The 19,661-nt window shown below is 44.1% G+C and overlaps 1 protein-coding gene across 4 annotated transcripts in view; it reads right to left on the reverse strand.

Moving 5' to 3' along the window:
* Positions 1-19,661, reverse strand: part of LOC147023065 (uncharacterized) — a 73,998-nt gene that overhangs the window by 44,193 nt on the left and 10,144 nt on the right. For all 4 annotated transcript variants that reach the window (XR_015059728.1, XR_015059727.1, XM_085887116.1 and 1 more), the window contains exon 3: positions 9,208-9,288. Coding sequence is in view for 2 of the 4 variants with exons in the window: in XM_085887116.1 (XP_085743242.1) it covers positions 9,208-9,288 (81 nt within the window). In the remaining 2 variants the exon portion in view is untranslated. The remainder of the gene's footprint in view (positions 1-9,207; positions 9,289-19,661) is intronic.

The following is a 19,661-nucleotide window of genomic DNA, read 5'->3' on the forward strand; positions in this document are numbered from 1 at the left end:
TGTTGATGATTGCTGGAGGATGATCCAGAACTGCAGGGTCTTCCGCAATGCTCAGATCCTCAATACCGACAACAGGCTTGTGGAAGCAACTCTGAAGATGCTGCTTAAATCCGGGAGAATGGTACCATCCCAGCCTTGGCTGGATGTTCGCAAGCTCAAGGATAAAAGGGTAGCTGAGGAGCTTGCAAACAGACTGAGTAGGGATTTGGGGGGTCTGGGTACTTTCGGCAATCTTGAAGAGTTGTGGAGTGCCTTCAAGACCACCATCCTTGATGTTGCCAGTGGATGTCTTTGAACTCATGGTAGGGCGAAGAAGAATTTTGACTCAATGGACACTGGATACTGTTAATCAGAGTTGCAGGGCCAGGCTTAATGGCAGCATAAAACTGTACGTGTGCTGAGGGTGGACAAGTAGAACAATGTGTGAGGAATCTGTGAGGGTGCAGAGCATCTACCCCCTACATGTACCTCCCCCCCACCCCCATCTAAAATTCTTCATCCAGCTTACAAGGGAATTCACGCATTGCATTCCTCCAAACCCATTCCTCAGTGTACTGCAGTTAGAGCGGAGGGTGGTGGGCTCTTGACAGATGAGTTTGAAGTGAAGGCCAACTGGGCCTGTTACTTTGAGCGGCTGTACCAGACTGATCCACCAGCTGTTGAGTTGGATGTCAGGGGTATCCATATTGCTGACCCTCCAATCAACTGTGATCCACCTTCGTTGATGGAATTACAGGCTGCGGTGAACCGGTTGAAATGGGGTAAAGCTCTTGGGATTTGTGGCATCCATTCTGAACTTCTCAAAGCTTGTGGAAATGCTGTACTCATGTTATTGTATGCATTTCTGTGTTCTGCCTGGAACACAGGCATCACCGGAAGAGGAGCTTTGTTGTCCCTCTCTGGAAATGGAAAGGTGATCACCAGGACTGCAACAACTACCAAGAGGTGACGCTGCTTTCAGCGCCGGGTGAGGTCTTTTCTCGGATAATTCTTGATCGGGTTCGCTACCATCTGCTTGAGCACCAGCGCCCAGAGCAATCAGGCCTTACACCGAAGAGGTCAAGGATTGACTGTCTCGTTGCCCTTTGGGTCCTCACCGAACGCAGATGAGAGTTTTGGCAGGGGCTGCTTCCAGCCTATGTTGATCTCTGCAAAGTGTTTGATTTGGTGAATTGGAATGCCCTCTGGAAGATTCTTCATCTTCGTGGGGTGCCACCAAAACTGATTAATCTGATGTCTCAATTGTACTGTGGAACTGAGAGTGCTGTGAGATGTGCTGATATCATCTCCGACTTATTTCCAGTTGGCACTGGAGTTCGTCAGGGGTGTGTACTGGCCCCCACACTTTTTAGTACTTGTATGTAATGGTTTCTCTGGAGGATGTCAGAGAGATCAAGCTGCGGTGCATCATTTAGGAATATCAAGATCTCTTACCTTGATTTCGCAAATTATGCAGATATCTTTGCAGAGACACTGGATATCCTTTTGGGGGCCCTCGGCATACTGAATGAGGAGTTAGAACCACTGCGATTACAGGTTTCTTGGGTCAAAACTAAGATCCAGGCTTTCAATGAAATCTTAGATGCTGCTATCTTTTCTGTACCTGTTTTTGGTGAGGATGTTGAGGTCATGGGGAGATTTACTTCCCCTGGTAGTGATATTCATGTGTCCGCTGACTGTGAGCCAGAGGTCAAGATATGTCTGGGTCGGGCCTGGGGAGTCATGGATTCATTGGATCATGGGGTGTGGCACTGTCAGTACCTGTGCGGGAGGACGAAAGTCCGAGTCTTCAGGTCCTTGTGCTTCCAGTCTTGCTTTATGGATGTGAGACTTGGACTCTGACCAGGGATCTGAGATGGAGACTTCATTCCTTTGGTACCAGGTCTTTTCGTAGAATCCTTGGCTATCGCTGGTCAGAATTTGTGTCCAATGAGCAGTTTCTGAGCGAGACTCAAATGAGATGTTTCCTGCATCGTCTGTGAGTGTCAGCTGCAGCTGTATGGACATGTGGCTCATTTTGTTGACGCTGATCCTGCTCACCAGATTCTCTCAGCAAGGGAGCCTCATGTGTGGAGGAGGCCAATGAGCCAACCACGTGCCACACTGTTGCAGCAGGTTGATCAGAATCTCAAGGAGATGGGGATGGGCCAGGCATCTGCCTGGGGGCTGGCCAGACGGAAGCACCTAGATCACCGGCGGAAAGTGGACGCAGCGTCGTGTTGCTCTGGCGCATGCTCCCATACCTGACCTGACCTGATTAAAGCCACAGTCATGAGTGTCCATGCAGCAGAACAGGATGACTCATGCCACATATTCCAATCATCCATTCTGACTTGCCATTTCAATTTAAAAGGCTCCTGTTCACTGTCCACCACAGTTTGGCCATGAGCATTAACAAGGCACAGAGACAATCACTCAAAGTTGTTATCCTCAACCAGCAAAGCCCATGCTTTTCTCATGGCCAACTCTTTGTTGGTTGTTTCAGAGTTGGCAATGGCAAAAACGTTTTTATCTTGGCACCACGTGGAAAAACATGCAACATTGTCTATCCTGAAGCTCAACAAGGATTAAAAAACAAGTCAAACACTGTGATAAAATGTGATAGAAAATTGTGATGTGAAATCAGTGCTAAGAAAGAAGAAAGAAGAAAGAAAGGAAGAAGATGGAAGGAGAAGGATGACAAAAAGATAACAAAGAAGAAATGAAGGAAAGGCAGACAGAAGAAGGAAAATAGAAGAAGAAGAAGAAGAAGAAGAAGAAGAAGAAGAAGAAGAAGAAGAAGAAGAAGAAGAAGAAGAAGAAGAAGAAGAAGAAGAAGAAGAAAAAAAAGAAGAAGAAGAAGAAGAAGAAGAAGAAGAAGAAGAAGAAGAAGAAGAAGAAGAAGAAGAAGAAGAAGAAGAAGAAGAAAGACAGGTCAGAAAGATAGAAGCAGACAAAGAAGCAAAAAAAAAACACAAGGAATAAGAAAAATCCAGAGCAGCATAAACTACACAACATCAAGAAGCAAGATGAGAAGTGAACACAGCAGCAATGACTGCATTCTGCCCTTCCTTACCTACGATCTACCAGTCATTGTGTTGTACTTCAGTCTTGTCCATACTATCTGGTTCAGGAGACAATACAAACCTGTGAAACCTTTGTTGCCCCTGTGTGAAGCAGGGCCATCACCGTAAAATGCAAAACACACAGGAAATGGCGTTCTGTGTTTCGCGGCGATTATGGTCATGTTGAACCCTTGTCCAGTCAAAGATCCCCGGGGGGTTATATATCACGGCAAGGTAAGCTTGGGTTTTACTCTCACTCTCTCTCTCCTCTCTCTCCTCTCTCTCCTCTCTCTCCTCTCTCTCCTCTCTCTCCTCTCTCTCCTCTCTCTCCTCTCTCTCCACTCTCTCCTCTCTCTCCTCTCTCTCTCTCTCTCCTCTCTCTCCTCTCTCTCCTCTCTCTCCTCTCTCTCTCTCTCTCCTCTCTCTCCTCTCTCTCCTCTCTCTCCTCTCTCTCCATCCTCTCCATCCTCTCCATCCTCTCCATCTCTCTCTCTCTCTCTCTCTCTCTCTCTCTCTCTCTCTCTCTCTCTCTCTCTCTCTCTCTCTCTCTCTCTCTCTCTCTCTCTCTCTCTCTCTCTCTCTCTCTCTCTCTCTCTCTCTCTCTCTCTCTCTCACAGCAAAGCGATGGATGGTATATACTGGGATGGATACATATATATAGGGTGTCCCCAAAAAAAATACAACTTTTAAAATGCTTTGATCCTAAAAAAGCAGTAGTTTTTTGTCACTAATGCTTCATTTCTTATTTCAGAGACCCTGAAGTTTATTTTGATACCAAGCAAGCACCAGAAAAATGCCAAGATGGATAGTATATACTGGGATGGATACATATATATCTTTACAACAGACGGACGTACAACAACGGACGAAAATTGTTGAACTTTGGCACCAGACGAAAAGTGTCATACAGGTGCAACGTTTTTACTCGAGACATTTCGGTGTCCACTTGCACCATGCACCAAACTTTCAGACAATAAAGTGCACCATCGCAAAGTTTACCAATGTGGGAACCATCTGTGACCTTCGCAAGGGTCACAGTGGTCAGAAGAGGACAGGTCGTAGTGAAGAAAATGTGGAAATGGTGAGACAGGCGGTCGTTCAGTCAAAAAAAATCGATTCGACGACTTTCTGCCGAGACAAACATTCATAAGAGCACCGTTCAGAGGATCCTTCGCCAAGACATTCATGCCTTTCCATACAAAATTCAAACGGAAATGGTGCGTACTGATTAACAGAAACGCAAACGACTAGACTTTGCAAATTGGTTCTCAGGAAAGTTGGAGGAAGATGCAGACTTCCTCAAAAAACTTCACATGACGGACGAATGCCATGCTCACTTGTCTGGGGAGGTAAACAAGCAAAACTTTCAGTACTGGGGAACTGAAAATCCTGGTAATGCATCAACTGAACTGGTGCCTCGATCTGTTCTCACAGTCACCATGTGGGTGGTGGTTGGTTGGTATGGGATAATTGGTCCATACTTCTTTGAAGATGACCAGGGACGCACTTGCACAGTAAACCAGAGGATCTATCGCGAAATTATTCAGGAATTCTATCTGCCTGAGCTACGTACTCAGGCCTGTAGGAGAAACAACCCGATCCAGATGAGAACACAGTGGTTCCAGCAGGATGGGGCACCGCCCCATACAGCCAGGGAAACAAGGCGTTTTCTCAACCAACATTTTGAGGGCCGCTTTATCTCCCTCTACGAAGACGTTGAGTGGCCACCACATTCCCCTGACCTTACTCCTCCAAACTTCTTCTTGTGGGGGTATCTCAAGGACAGGATCTATGGAAACCCTAGGCCTCAGATTCTTGATCAGCTGAAGGAAAATATCCACCGAGAAATCCAGAACATTCCTCAGGAAACGATTCCCAAAGTGATGGAGAACATGACAACGCGTTTGCAGGCAGTAATCGGACAATGTGGAGCCTACGTCGAACATGTGGTCTAAAAGAAAACGACGATTCTATACCAAAATTTAAATTTTGGTGGCAATTTTGACATTGGTACAATAAACTTCAACCTTTCAGCTTTCTATCCAGCGATATATCTTTTTTAAAAAATATATGTTATGACCATCCTCTTTGCAGATGAAAAGTTGTATTTTTTTGGGACACCCTGTATATGTATACTGTGTATATATACTATGTATATATATATATATATATGTATATATATATATATATATATATATATATATATATATATATATATATATATATATATATATATATATATACACATATACATATATATACATAGAGACATACATACACCCAGCTCTGGAAAAAATTAAGAGACCACTCCAAAATTATCAGTTTTTCTGGTTTTACTATTTATAGGATCAAAGTTGTTATTCAAAGATCAAAGATATTGTTGTTATTTTGACTAGACAAGTTGTCATTTTCTGCAAATAATTGCTCTAAATGACTACTTTTATTTGGAATTTGGGAGAAATGTTGTCAGTAGTTTATAGAATAAAACAAAAATGTTCATTTTACTCAAACCCCTTTACCCCAAGAGCCATTCTTTTTGTTGGTCACTTGGTATCATCCTACGGTTGTTGAGTGACATTCGAATGAGTTGGCGGTCATCTCAGTCAGTGGAAAGTCGTTTTCGCCCTCTGCCAGTCTGTAGCTTTGTTGTCCCCAATGTCTGCTGCTTGACCTTGTTCTTATGAACCGCCGTCTTTGAAATTTTAAAGATGGAAGCCACGTGATGCTCACTGTATCCCTCTGCCAGTAAAGCCAGAATTGAACCCTTCTTTTCCTCACTCAAAACTTTTCTTTTCCACTCTTTTGGCATGGTCAATAGTTATATTTTTGATTCCAATTACTTTTGAGGTACTACGAGCACTGATTTTGCCATCCATCTGGTCCTATTGCAAGAGGATAGTGATGAACACAGCAGTGGTTTTTATACTTTTCCTTGTTAAATAAGATTCGGTTCAGGTGATCACCTAATCAGTACCTCACTAAGTAGAATGAGGTGTGCCTGTGTTAGAATTCAACAGACACTGGAATGGAATGGCTGCCATACATGTCGAGATGCTGATTTAAATTTTTTTTGGAGTGGTATCTTATTTTTTCCAGAGCTGTGTATATATACTGTATATATATATATATATATATATATATATATATATATATATATATATATATATATATATATATATATATATATATATATATATATTGTTGCAGATTTCAGAACCGAGTCTGATGAATGCATCTACACATCCAGGTCCTCAGACAGTTATTTCCTTAAATACATGTTCAGATTAGCCCCATCTCCATGACGTCTAATGGGATTTTAAATGTGATGTGTTGAGAAGGATAAAGAATAGAACCCCTCTCTTATGGGAAGCTTTTTTCTTTACGACAGACGCATTTATGCACATATTTCTTTCACGAGCGCTGACGGCCATCTTTTTTTTTTCTTCAGCAACGTTTATGCACATATTTCATTCATGAGAGCTGAGGCCCGCCCTTTTTCGAGCGCACGGGTTGTCATGGTAACGATGCGCAAGTGGGGTGGGGTGAGCTTGGGGGGACTCTGCGCCCACCGAGACGGGCCGCATATATCAAAAGAATTGGAGGTCTGTTCTGAAGCAAGCATGCGAGCGTGCAAGCCAAGAATCAGGCAAGCGAGCCAGAAAGAAAGCGAGAGAGGAAGCGCGAGCGAGCAATCGCGGGCGAGCAAGAAGAGGGCAAGCACATGAGGGAAGAAGCGAGCGAGTGAGCGTGTGGGTGTCTGACCAGCGCCAACAACGGGACAATTCGTCAGGCAATTCGTCCTTTCCAGTGCTTGAGCAAGCGAGCATGTGGTGCGCCTGTGGGTGTGAGCAGCGCCGACAAGTGAGGTATGGGTCGGTCACCAACGAGTGAGGCACGGGTCTGTCACAAGTGAGGGGCAGGTCAGTCACCAACGGACTGTGTGGGTCACTGGACATCACCAGTTTTGTGAAGTGTGAGGAGCTGCCCGTGTCACAGCACCAGGGTCTAAACCCGCGACAGACGATCTTGGTCCCCCCCCCCACCCCCCGCAGATGTCGACGGGCATTCAAGGCTGTTCACGAGTGGGTGCATGGCAAGGCTGGGTGCTGGCGACGGACAAGACATGCGCGCGCACACACACACACACACACACACACACACACACACACACACACACACACACACACACACACACACACACACACACACACACACACACACACACACACACACACACACACACACATTTCAGGACGTTTTCACTTCACGGACGACTTCTCTCTGGTGAGCGAGAAGACTCTTCTCCCCCCCCCCCCTCTCCCCTCCGAATGATTTGCTGGGTACCCTTGTCTGTGTTTAGTTTTAAGTAAGTCAACCCCAGATAAGCATCTGCTCTTTGTCTTTTTTCCTGTTATTTTGATTGATTTTGCATGATAAACTATTCATTTTGATTGCTTTGGAATTTATTCATTTATTTAACTCAGGAAATAAAAAGTTCTTTTTATTTATTTATTTTCTTATTAATAAATCAATTGTTGACTTACAACCTGTCCATGTTTGTCATTTCCTTCCATTGGTCCAGCATTGTCCGAACCTCGATAGACTCGGAGGTAATTACCACAGATTTGACCAAAAATAGTCGGCACGTACCAGCGGTTAAAACGCTCGGCTGCCCTCATTAAAATCTAATCAGATAATATTGGTGCTTTGCCGAGGGCGCGCTCCCCGCTCAGGTAACCACGTGACCTCTAGTTAAACGGCATAATTAGACGGTGGACACTGGAACGTGGTTCACTGGGTGGTGTTCGTAGTTCTAAATTAACCCACTGTACCACAACGTTAATTGGGAGCGGTGGCCCCAGGTCCGGCTCTTCCGAGGACAACCGGGGAATAATCCCCCTGACTGACAAGCTGGTGTCTCGGTACCCGTGGCCACAACAATATATATATATATATATATATATATATATATATATATATATATATATATATATATATATATAAATATATATATATATATATATATATATATATATATATATATACATACATACATACACACACAGACATACGGTATGTATAGTGTATATAAATCAGACTATGTACCATGCTTGATTATGGAGGGTCAGTTCCAGCAAAGCAGTTTGTCGGTTACAATCCTGGATGGGTTGCCACTCCGAAACAGGAATTTGGAAAGGGCACCAGCAATAACTCACCTACTCTTCACGAAGAACACCGTGGGATATTTCACATCCACCAACAATACTGGCAGATGGGATACTCATTTTAATGTCCATCCAAGGGATGTCCAAGGCATGAATCACCCTGCATGTGAAACACCGGGAAGACATTTCATACCTGGGCTATGATTCAAACCCAGTCTGGACAAGTCAGAGGCGAGTGTGCATATAATCCATTCTCAAACTTATAGAAACTTAGTGACGTTAGTCAACATTGTGCTATACAATACTGTGACCCCTATATTTTGCAAAGACCATGCCAGATTGTCATTGTTCAACACCCCCTACAGCTGAAGTCTGCTGTGATATTTTGGTAGAAGGGACTCTGTGGAGCAGTTCCAGATAGTATGCGGTTTCAAGTTATGGTAGTGCTTTGGAGCAACGTACTACTAAGTAAGCGAGGGGGCCTGGTATGATGGCCACCAAAAACAAGGGGTATGGCAACATGAGTGTGAATATCATTGTTCAGACTCAACCACTTTTCATTGTTGAGACATTGTATTCATACTAAAATGCTCTGTCAGAATTTGTACAGTGTTTTGGTTAGTTATTGTAATATGATGCCAATAGAAGTCAAGTGCCCTGCAATGCTTAGTTTTCGAAGTATTCAATTAGGCCACCTCCCAACTGAATATTCCTGGGTGAATTATGCATGATCGAGGACTATACAAACTGTCATACATTGTTTATAGTATTGAGTAAACATATTGACAATATCCACAATCCATACACCTAATTATATCAATGCAGGACTTTCAAAATGATGCAATCTGCCACAGAATTATTGTTGTGCATGTGCAGAAACCTCTTGAAATAATGATCTCTTGGGCAGGCAAACTTATATAATGTGTGCATGATATGGATTATTACCTGAAATAGCTCACAAAGCTTCTAACAGAAGCCAAAAATACTTGGAAAAGTACCTGAGAGAAAGTGGGGATGTGCCTCTGCACAACAAAAGAGTTGGAGGGAGACACCGTGTCTGGTTTGGGTGCTTCTGAACACTGGTGGGAAGAGTAAATGCACAGGGTAAGTTTCAAATGAACTTTTAAAATCATGATATTTACTATTAATCATGTTGGGGAGGGGGTGTAGTGCTGTGAGGGCTGTGAGAAATACATACAGTATATTGTTTGTTTGGTCCCGGGGCCACAAATAAAATTATACAAGATTTTTGCATCTATTGCGAAAAGAAGTGTGTGTGTGCGTGCGTGCGTGCGTGTGTGTGTGTGCATCCGTCCGTGACTGTGCCTCCCGCCACTTGCTGCCATGACCGGAAATGGTAGGAACTCGCCACCTCTCATCCACGGGTATTTCTCATGTTTCCTTATATTTTTTGAGTCCGATTTGCAGCCAGGAACACAACAATTACGGTTAACAATCCTGATATTGCCCCTCTTTTGTTTTAATCCTGAAAATTATGTTAAAAAGATGTTCACTTGCAGATTTTGCACTAACAATGGCAGATTAAAAGAGTTCTGTCTTGCATAAGTGAGTCGCTGAAAATGCACACACAGCACATTTGTGAAAGGCTTCATAAGCATTTATATGTCATTTTGAAAGTCCCTTGTTGATGATCCTTTTGGGATGGATGTAACTTGAAATTAATCCGCATAAGTGTCTTGAGCATATATTTTGGTGCAATGATGTGGTGAGACAATATCAGTGGCAGTCTTTAGTCGGTTGTTTCATCATCAGTGAAATCATAAATCAATGTTCTGGGTTTTGACAACTTTTGTCAGCCATGCAAGCACAAGCCTCAATGCATGGCATGACGTTTCTTCTACAGGTACAGTCGGACGGCTGATGGTGGGAGGTACTCAGTTCTACAAGTACAGGTCCCTGTGACGCTGCCACTTTGGTCGTGAGCACAGGCTGTAACATACTATTCACAGTTTCCCAGCCACGTCCAGCAGCTGGTTGCAGATCCTGCATACGCTCCAGTGTTTTCCATATATAGCCTTTGTAGTTTGCTTATTTCATGTGTTACTGCTATTTGTCTGAAGTCAGAGGGAGACGTTAATTCTTTTTTTTTTTTGTCCTTTCTGACAGAACAGCAAATAACTTCCAAGCCATTGTGTGAAGTGTACATATGTTGCTTCATATGGAGCCTGTGGCTGCTGGTTGCATCATTTTTCTGGAAGTGCAGCTGTGCTACTGATGCAATGCCCCTGTTGCCTATAAGCTCGTAGTCATTTTGCCAACCTCAGAAGGATGACGGGTTGAGTCAACCCCCCTGGTGTTATTTCAACGAACACAGGAGCTCAAACTCAAGACCCTAATGTCTTAAGCCAGCCACCTTAACCGTTAAGGCATAGTTTACATATGAAACTCACATGCTTCTGCAGTACTTTGACTTGGTTCTGGTTCTTCTCCAAGCTGTACCATATTGGCCTGGTGCTCTTCATTGCCAAACAATACAATGATTGCCAAAGCTTTCTTTTTGCCAATTCTTGACAGTGAGCTGTCAGTGCATGAAATCACAACCTGTCACAACCTGTCAGTGCATGAAATCCTGGCAAGGCCTTGCACAGGTGTGGTCCTAATTCCCCAGCCAGACTATGCATAGGTATATATCTAAATTTGACTTTCTCTTGTGCAGAGCAACAGCTCCTGGCAGTTGAGGCCACTGTAATGATTTGCACAGAGGACAACAACATCTGTTTGGTGACTGAATTACAGTCCTCTTGCGCAAACAAGATGCATGTTGTGCACATAACAGTTTCGTGTCTGTTTCCTCATGATCTAATTTTAGGGGATCTGCAGTAGATCTTCACACTGTCCCTTGGTCACTAGAACTGACCTCTGAGCATTTCTGAAACCACCACTGAGGACAAGTTCCTGACCTTCAAGCAGACTGTCTTCATCTATGTGGCACCAGGTTTATGTCAAGGCACACAGGTTCACTTTCTTTGTTACATTGGCTGTGTACTTTGAACACTGCTTGCGAATAGGTGTTGTTGGCCCTAGACTTTTCATTCCTCTATGGCTGCAGAGACCCCTTGTTTCAGTCGCTCTCAAGCTTTAATTGACTGGCTCATGTACTGGTCAAAGACTACATCAATTCGTTGACAATCAGTAATAAAATGGTAGTACTTGGATGCCATATCGCCAAAGTTACTGCGCCACCAGACTTTACCGTCTGCACGAGTGCGATCGCAATGAAGATGTGGGCAGTAAACATTTGATTTGCTTGATGCTACTTGTGGTAGTCTCAGCTGGACATCTACTTTCTTCTCAAGCTCAGTAAGCAGTATACTTTTGGTTGAACTGATATGCCTTGACAATCAGTGATCTCCGACTTGATCAGTTTGGCAGTGCGGTACAGCAACCTTACTCTGTTAGAGTGAAACTTAGCAGTTGGGAATTGTTCACCAATTCCAAGAACTTCTTTGGCAGCAGAAGTTTTCTATTGGTAGGCAGAGTTTTTGGCATTTTGTTGAGATACTGATCTTGAGTACAAGAGCTCTCTCTGATATTGTGCGGTCACATGACTGATGGAATACAGTCATCTCCAATTTACTTCTTCAGTCACACTTTTTAGCCTTTGGCTCGTGTAACTTTCTACTGCTACTACTATTGCTTGCAATAACGTTTTGTATCTGCTCAGTAACATTGATATGTCAAATCCTTATCCATCGTGCAGGTCAGTTGTGATCTCTCTGGCTAATTATCTGAAGGCTGTATCATACAAGGTTTCATTTTCACCTTTATGAAAGCCAGTAGACCTCAGATTGACCATACTGTATAAGGCACAGCAGGCTTTATGATATATGGCTTCAGCCACCATCAAGTCATTATTGATGTGCACAGTATGTACTGTATATGTGTATGCATAAATATATACAGTACATTCATACATATATATATATATATATATATATATATATATATATATATATATATATATATATATATATATATATATATATACAGGTAGTGGAAAAAAATTGGAAACACCAATGTAAAGTCACTTGATAGGGCATTGGGCCACCATGAGCGGGCATCACAGCCTATGTGCGCCGTGGCATAGAGTCCATCAGCGTCTGGAATTCTGCAGGAGGGATGCAACCCCATATCCACAAGAAAGTCAATTGACTCACACCTGTTTGATGGAGGTGGAAAACGCTGTCTCAGGTGTCGATCCAGAATATCCCATAAATGCTCGATTGGTGTCAGATCTGATGACTAAGAAGGCCATGACATATAGATAACATAGGCCACCACATGCTCTGTGGATGGGGGCATTGAGGTCTCCTCTTGTAGCCACACTCGCCATAATTTTCGGCAACCAAGCTTGTGCAGCATTTTTATATATGACCCGAAGCATGCTGGGATGTTATTTGCTTAATTTACACATGTGCCACACCTGTGTAGAAGCCATTGCTTGGTGTCCCTCATTTACCCAGGTGTTTCTATTTTTTTTTGGCCACTACCTATACATGCATGCATATACATCCATACAGTAATGTGACTGGTGATGGTTCTCGAGCATTCAAACCTGGTTACACCGGAGTTCAATTCTGCAAATGTCTTTTCGTGTAGAGGCAAATATTTCTTGAGTATGCAAAATGTGCCTCAAGGTTAGCAGTTGCAATCTGAATTGGCTTGCCAAAATATGGTGCACTAATGATTTCCAATTAATCTATTATGCCAAAGACAAATTATATAATCAAAGCCACTCGAAAGATGAAAAAGATATACCGGTTCAATTTATAATGGAAATGGCACAGGTACCAGGTAGAGGAACACCGGAAGGAAGAAAAACCTAATCGGAAACCAACTTATATTAATTACAGAAACACTGATGCCTACTTATTATATGTCGTATATATGGGAGAGGCACAGGACACAAGGAAAGAAGAGTGGAAGTGAAATGGAAAGGGATGGCTGTGAGAAATAAAAAACAACACACTGTATTTCAGGAACTGGACAGGACTGTGGGTGCCTGGAGCAGCTGAGGGAAGGACTTGCCGGCTAGTAGGAAAGGTAAGGTGGCAAGCTGGTAATGGAGGCAGGATGTTCGATTGTAGAGTGCCGAAAACGAGACCACATGGCGAGAAAGTGAGCCATCACCCAAGCAATTTTTTGTTTGGTTTGTGACATCAATCTCTCTATTCATTGGTGGTCCATCCTGGTCAGGCCGTCTTCCCTTTGGCACCTGGAGGGTTTCAAACCCATTGGTATGTTAGACCCCACATTGACTGCTCGCTCGGCTATGGTATGTGGCCTCATCAGCCAAATCAGGCTCCGGCTCTCAGGCTGTTTTGCTTCGAGATGTCACACGGACCAGAAACCTATATGACTGTTGAGGCCTGGTCCATGACAGGTGGCCATTTAATTAAACAGCAAGGTTGGTGAAAAATAACATGTAATTGGTGAAAATACAAATGGATGTAGGTAGGAGAATGGGCTAAACTAAATGAGCAATCCTGAAAGTATTATTTGGGGTCGGTACAAGACAACTGATCCCAACACTCACATTAAGAAATAACTACATAATTGACCCTCATCTACTAAGGGATTCTTGTTACAATATCTAAGTCTGGAGGGGAATGAAACAAACCAGAGAGTAGAATCTAAACTACAAGAGAGCTGTTTGTCTGTCACTATTTTTCTCAGAAATGGCTGAACGGATCGTTGTAAAACTTCCAGAGGTTCATCAGTGAGTGTCGGGAAGTGTTTCCGAGCAAAAAAAAAAAAAAACTTGAAGAAGAAACTTCGATTTTTTGGGGGGATGTTGTTGTTAATTGCTCTATAGTGCCAAAGCCTTTGTAGGTATGTAAAAGATGACATTAAATGATCCCTAACCCCATTCCTTAGTTTTAGTGGGTGTAGGCAAGTGTTTTAGGCACCCACATAAAATAGAAAAAAAAAACAAATTTGATTTCTTCATAATGCCAACAGGATGAGAACGGCACCAGGCAATACCAGGTACTCCTGCTAGTGTTATAAAAAGCAAGTAAACTTTCTCTTAGATATCAGTTCACCAATGACCAATACAATTGTGGGAAATGATTAGTGTTCTCATCCTCGCGATGTTATAGCGTTCGGTGAAGGTTTCACAAGCACAAGACAGCCTCAGCTGCTACCAAAGTCAATCAAAAATCAGCCAAACTAGGCACAAACTTTTACTTTTTCATTCCTTAATTGTACCTCGAATAATTATGAAAATTGTTCCTTTTAAAACATAAGTAAAAAACTAGTCTGCAGCACAGCATTCAAGTGCAGATGATGTGTACTCAACCCACAGTCACCAATTCACATGATGCAAATGATTTCAATGAATTAATATCAAAGCTAACTTTAAAACAAAAGTGTACATAATATTCAGGTCAATGTAGATAAAAAAAATTTAAACTCTTTAAAAACAAAAAAAGAATTTATACATCCCGATAATGAGGGATTGGCACGACCATGGCCTTTCATTACAAAGGTGTATCATTTTCAGAAACAGACACACCCCCAATTCGTATGTGGCCATGACTTACCAATTTGAACCGTGAACTTAATGTCAGGCAAGTGGTTTATCGTTTCACAAGTTACAGCCTCGAAGCTCCTCTCAGCCAGTGTTTTCTCTTTGTAACACAACGTTTCGGTGAAAATATTGAGGGGAGGAGGGGGAACTGAAGCCTAAATATATCACTGTATCCCAAACAGGAACAATTGCTGACACTGATCTCATTCCAAAATCATGAAATCTGGCCCAGACTTGGAAATCGAGGAAATTGCTGAAGGACATAAGATAAATGGAATAAAGAGAAATTATAAATATAAAGAGAAATTCTCTTTATAAAGAGAAATTCTCTTATAAAGAGAAATTACTTAAATATTTCAATATTCGATTAAAAGTGGCAGGAGCTGGCTGCAGGCTTGTGCATACATAATCTGGGGTCCTGAGTTTGATTCCCTCCAGAATATAATCCTTCTAAAATATTGCCATCATACCCAGTGCCAGCAAGGTCAGGTCAGGAATGGGAACATGCGCCAGAGCAGCACGTCGCTGCGTCCACTTTCCGCAGGTACTCCAGGGGCCTCCGTCTGGCCATCTCCCAGGCAGATGCCTGGCCGATCCCAATCTCCTTGAGATGCTGATCAACCTGCTGCAACCACGAGGCATGTGGTCGGCCCATTGGCCTCCTCCACTCCTGAGGCTCCCTCGCTGAGAGAATCTGATGAGCAGGATCAGCGTAAGGAAAACGAGCCACATGTCCATACAGCTGCAGCTAATGCTTACGGAATATAGAGGTAACAAATCTCATCTGAATCTCTCTCAGCAACTGCTCGTTGGACACAAAGTCTGACCAGCGATGGCCAAAGATTCTCCGAAGAGACCTGGTACCAAAGGATTTAAGTCTCCATCTCAGATGCTTGGTCAGAGTCCAAGTCTCACATCCATAGAGCAAGACTGGAAGCACCAAGGACCTGAAGACTTGGACTTTCGTCCTCCCGCACAGGTACCGGCAGCGCCACACCCCATGATCCAGTAAATCCATGACTCCCCAGGCCCAGCCCAGACGTCTATTGACCTCTGACTCACAGCCGGCAGAGACATGAATATCACTGCCAAGGCAAGTGAATCTCTCCACGACCTCAACATCCTCACCACAAACAGGCACAGACAGGAAAGCAGCATGCAAGATGTCATTAAAAGCCTGGATCTTAGTTTTGACCGAGGAAACCAGTAATCCCAGTGGCCCAACTCCTCATTCAGCACCTCGAGAGCACCCAAAAGGATATCTAAAGTCTCCACAAAGTTGACTGAATCATCTGCGAAATCAAGGTCAGAGATCTTGACATTCCCAAACGATGCACCGCAGCTTGATCTCTCCGATATCCTCCCTAGAATCCAGTCCATACAAGTGCTGAAAAGTGTGGGGGCCAGTACACACCCCCTGACAAACTCCAGTAACAACTGGAAATAATTCAGAGATGGTACCATCACATCTCACAGCACTCACAGTACCAGAATAGAGTTCAGACATCAGATCGATCAGTTTTGGTGGCACCCCACGAAGACCAAGAATCCTCCAGAGGGCATCCCGATTCACTGAATCGAATGCTTTATAGAGACATAGATATAGATAGGCTGCATAGATATATAGATAGGCTGCAAGTAGCTCCTGCCGAAACTCTCGTCTGTGTTCGGTGAGGACCCAAAGAGCAAGGATACGGTCAATCGTTGACCTCTTTGGTGTAAAGCCTGACTGCTCTGGACGCTGGTGCTCAAGCAGATGGTGGCAAACCCTATCAAAAATTATCTGAGTAAAGACCTTGCACGGCACTGAGAGCCGCGTCACCCCTCAGTAGTTGTTGCAGTCTTGGCGATCACCCTTCCCTTTCCAGAGAGGGACAATAAGGCCCCTCTTCCAGTCAGTTGGGATGATGCCTGTGTTCCAGGCAGAGCACAGATCTGCATGCAATGACATGAGCACAGCATCTCCACCAGCCTTGAGAAGTTCAACATGGATGCCACTGATCCCTGGAGCTTTACCCCATTTCAACCGGTTCACCGTAGCCTGTGTTTCCACAAGCGAAGGTGGAGCACAGTTGATTGGAGGGTCAGCAACAGGGATTGTAACACCCTTGACGTCCAACCTGACAGCTGGTGGATCAGCCTGGTACAACCGCTCAAAGTAATCGGCCCAGCGGGCCTTCACTTCGGACTCCTCTGCCAAGAGCCCACCACCCTCTGCTCTCACTGCAGTACACCGAGGGACAGGCTTGGATGAACGCAATGTGTGAATTCCCCTGTAAGCAGGACGAGAATCACCTGACCATAGGTGATGCTCTACCCCCTCACAGATTCCTCGCACATAGGCCTCCTTGTCCACCCTTAGCGCACATACAGTTTTACGCCTCAGCTCCCTGAACAGCTCAGCTCTGCCATTCTGCCTGGCCCTGCGACTCTGGTCAATGGTATCCAGTGTCCATTGAGAGACAAAATTCTTCTTTGCCCAACGGTGAGTTCCAAGACATCCACCGGCAACATCAAGGATAGTGGTCTTGAAGGCACTCCACAACTCTTCAGGATTCCCCAAAGCACCCAGACCCCCAAAATCTCCAGTCAGCTTGTTCGCAAACTCCTCAGCTACCCTCTCATCCTTCAGCTTGCCAACATGCAGCCAATGTACCATTCTCCTGGATTTAAGGTGCAACTTCAGAAATGTTACAACAAGCCTGTGGTCAGTATTGAGGAACTGAGCACTCCGATAGACACTGCAGTTCTGGATCATCCTCCAGCGACCGTCAACGAGGACATGGTCACTCTCCTTTGCCACACTACCAGCATTGGAATACCAAGTCCAACGATGAGCTTGTGGGCGCTGAAACCATGAACCAGCCACCCTAAATCCATGACTTCTTACAAAGTCAAGGAACTTAGTGCTATTCAGGTTCACAGTTCCAGACCCATGGGGACCATCCCTATCAGTTCTAGTCGATGCATTGAAATCCCCCAAGACTAGAAGTGTATCTCGTCTGGGGCACTGATCAACCACAGACTCGAGCGTGGCGTAGAATGCATCCTTCACGGTGAGATCACTCGCCTCGGTCGGAGCATACACAGAGACCAGGGAAATGACACCCCAGGAGTGACGAATCCTTAGTCTCATAATACACTCATTGACCGGTGTTACCACAATTATCATTGGGGTCAGCTTATTGGACACAGCTACAGCAACTCCTTGGGAATGGTAACCACTAGAGTGACCAGACCAATTGTAGGTGTAACCACTCACCATGATCTCACCACAATCCGATTTCCAAACCTCAGAGAGAGCTGCAATACCGATGTCCAAACGCTGGAGCTCAGATGATAGCAGAGACAGGTGATCATCCTCTCTTAGGGATAGGATATTCCAGGCACCCACCCGAAGGGACCACCTCATGTTAACCCAAGGAGACCGCCGTCTGGTGGATGACACCCCAGCACAACTCTGACACACTCTCCCGCAATCTGACCCGGGAATGTTACCCCGTGATTTCCCTCCTATCATCGAAGAGTGGGGGTCCCGAAAGCTTTGCCCCAATTCCATCATCCGGTGAGCTGCCCTGTGAAGGGAACCTGCACAGGAGGTACTCCCACGGAGTGGGTTTTCAGATTTCTTTGCGTTTTTGTGTTTTTATGGAATGAAAGGTTTTACGGTGGCCGGAGTGCAAATCCTGCCACCAACCTCGTGATAAGAAGTAACCCAACTGCAGGAGGACATCCACAAACACAGTTGGGCACTACATATGGATGGCCGTTGGCTCACAAGGCGCTCCTCCGCCCTTTGACAGGTTTTGTTTTTAATCCTGCTGGATGTCCATAGCCAAACACCCTCCTCACCAAAAACCTTGAGGGGGAGACGGTTTAGTCGCCAACAACCCGTCCATGGAACAGGTTAGTACAGGTTTACATGATACCTGTAACAAGTCACAGATCTAATCTGGCCTGACCTGACAAGGAATATGATCCTTCTAAAATATTGCCATCATGCCCAGTGCCAACAAGGAGTGCTCCATTGTGTCGTATGCAGTTCTTTGGATGGGGTTCAAAACTGGAGGTCCCATCAAGATATCTTCCAAAAAGTAGGCTTCAGGCTTTGTATATACGACGACGACGATTTCCTGAACAAATTCCAAATTGATCTTCCTGCCCTATTTACTGTGGTCGCTCCAGAAGCTTAATTGATGAAGGGTGACCCTCGACTGGCAAATCCAATCAGAGTATTATTTCAGAACAGATATTATGCGCATGAAGTATAAGCTTTATGATTAGAGTGGAGGCCAATAATGACAAGACAACTTGTAAAGAGCACAAATCTTCATCAACATGCAAAAGTAATTTTTGGCATATACTCAAAACTAACTACCATCACTGTGGCAAAGTAAATGATCGACTTGAATATAAAGCACTAAAAAGGAAGCTGGTAATTTTTTAAACAGTGATTAAATTTTATTCTGTCACTAAAGATGATATAATAATCACTGTGATTAAAAGGGCAAAACTTTAGTTCCACGACCGTTTTCTTTTGAGGCTGTCCGTCACAGACATGTCACTGCCGGAGAGAACAATGGCAAGCATTATTGCACATAATCGGCAAGTTCGAAATTGTCAAAAACTGCACAATTTGAACAAATGAAAGACACATCAGCGAATGAGAATACAGTACATTGACATATCACTTCTTAAGAGCAAGCCAGCATGCAGACAAAAAACAAAAGTAATAATTATTGTTTTCATTGGTGCATCTGCTTGAATGCACAGTGTTACCAGATTTGAATTGGCTTAATGTAGTGCAGGTAGATGGGGCTGACAGGGTGGCCTAGAGGTGCGCACAATCGCCTCTAAGTCGTCTAGCTTGGGTTTGAATTCTGACCCAGCGAAGAACTG

This window comes from Eptatretus burgeri, chromosome 7 (genome assembly GCF_056783735.1).
Source record: "Eptatretus burgeri isolate ZD-2024b chromosome 7, Ebu_testis_v1, whole genome shotgun sequence".
Taxonomy (NCBI): Eukaryota; Metazoa; Chordata; class Myxini; order Myxiniformes; family Myxinidae; genus Eptatretus; species Eptatretus burgeri.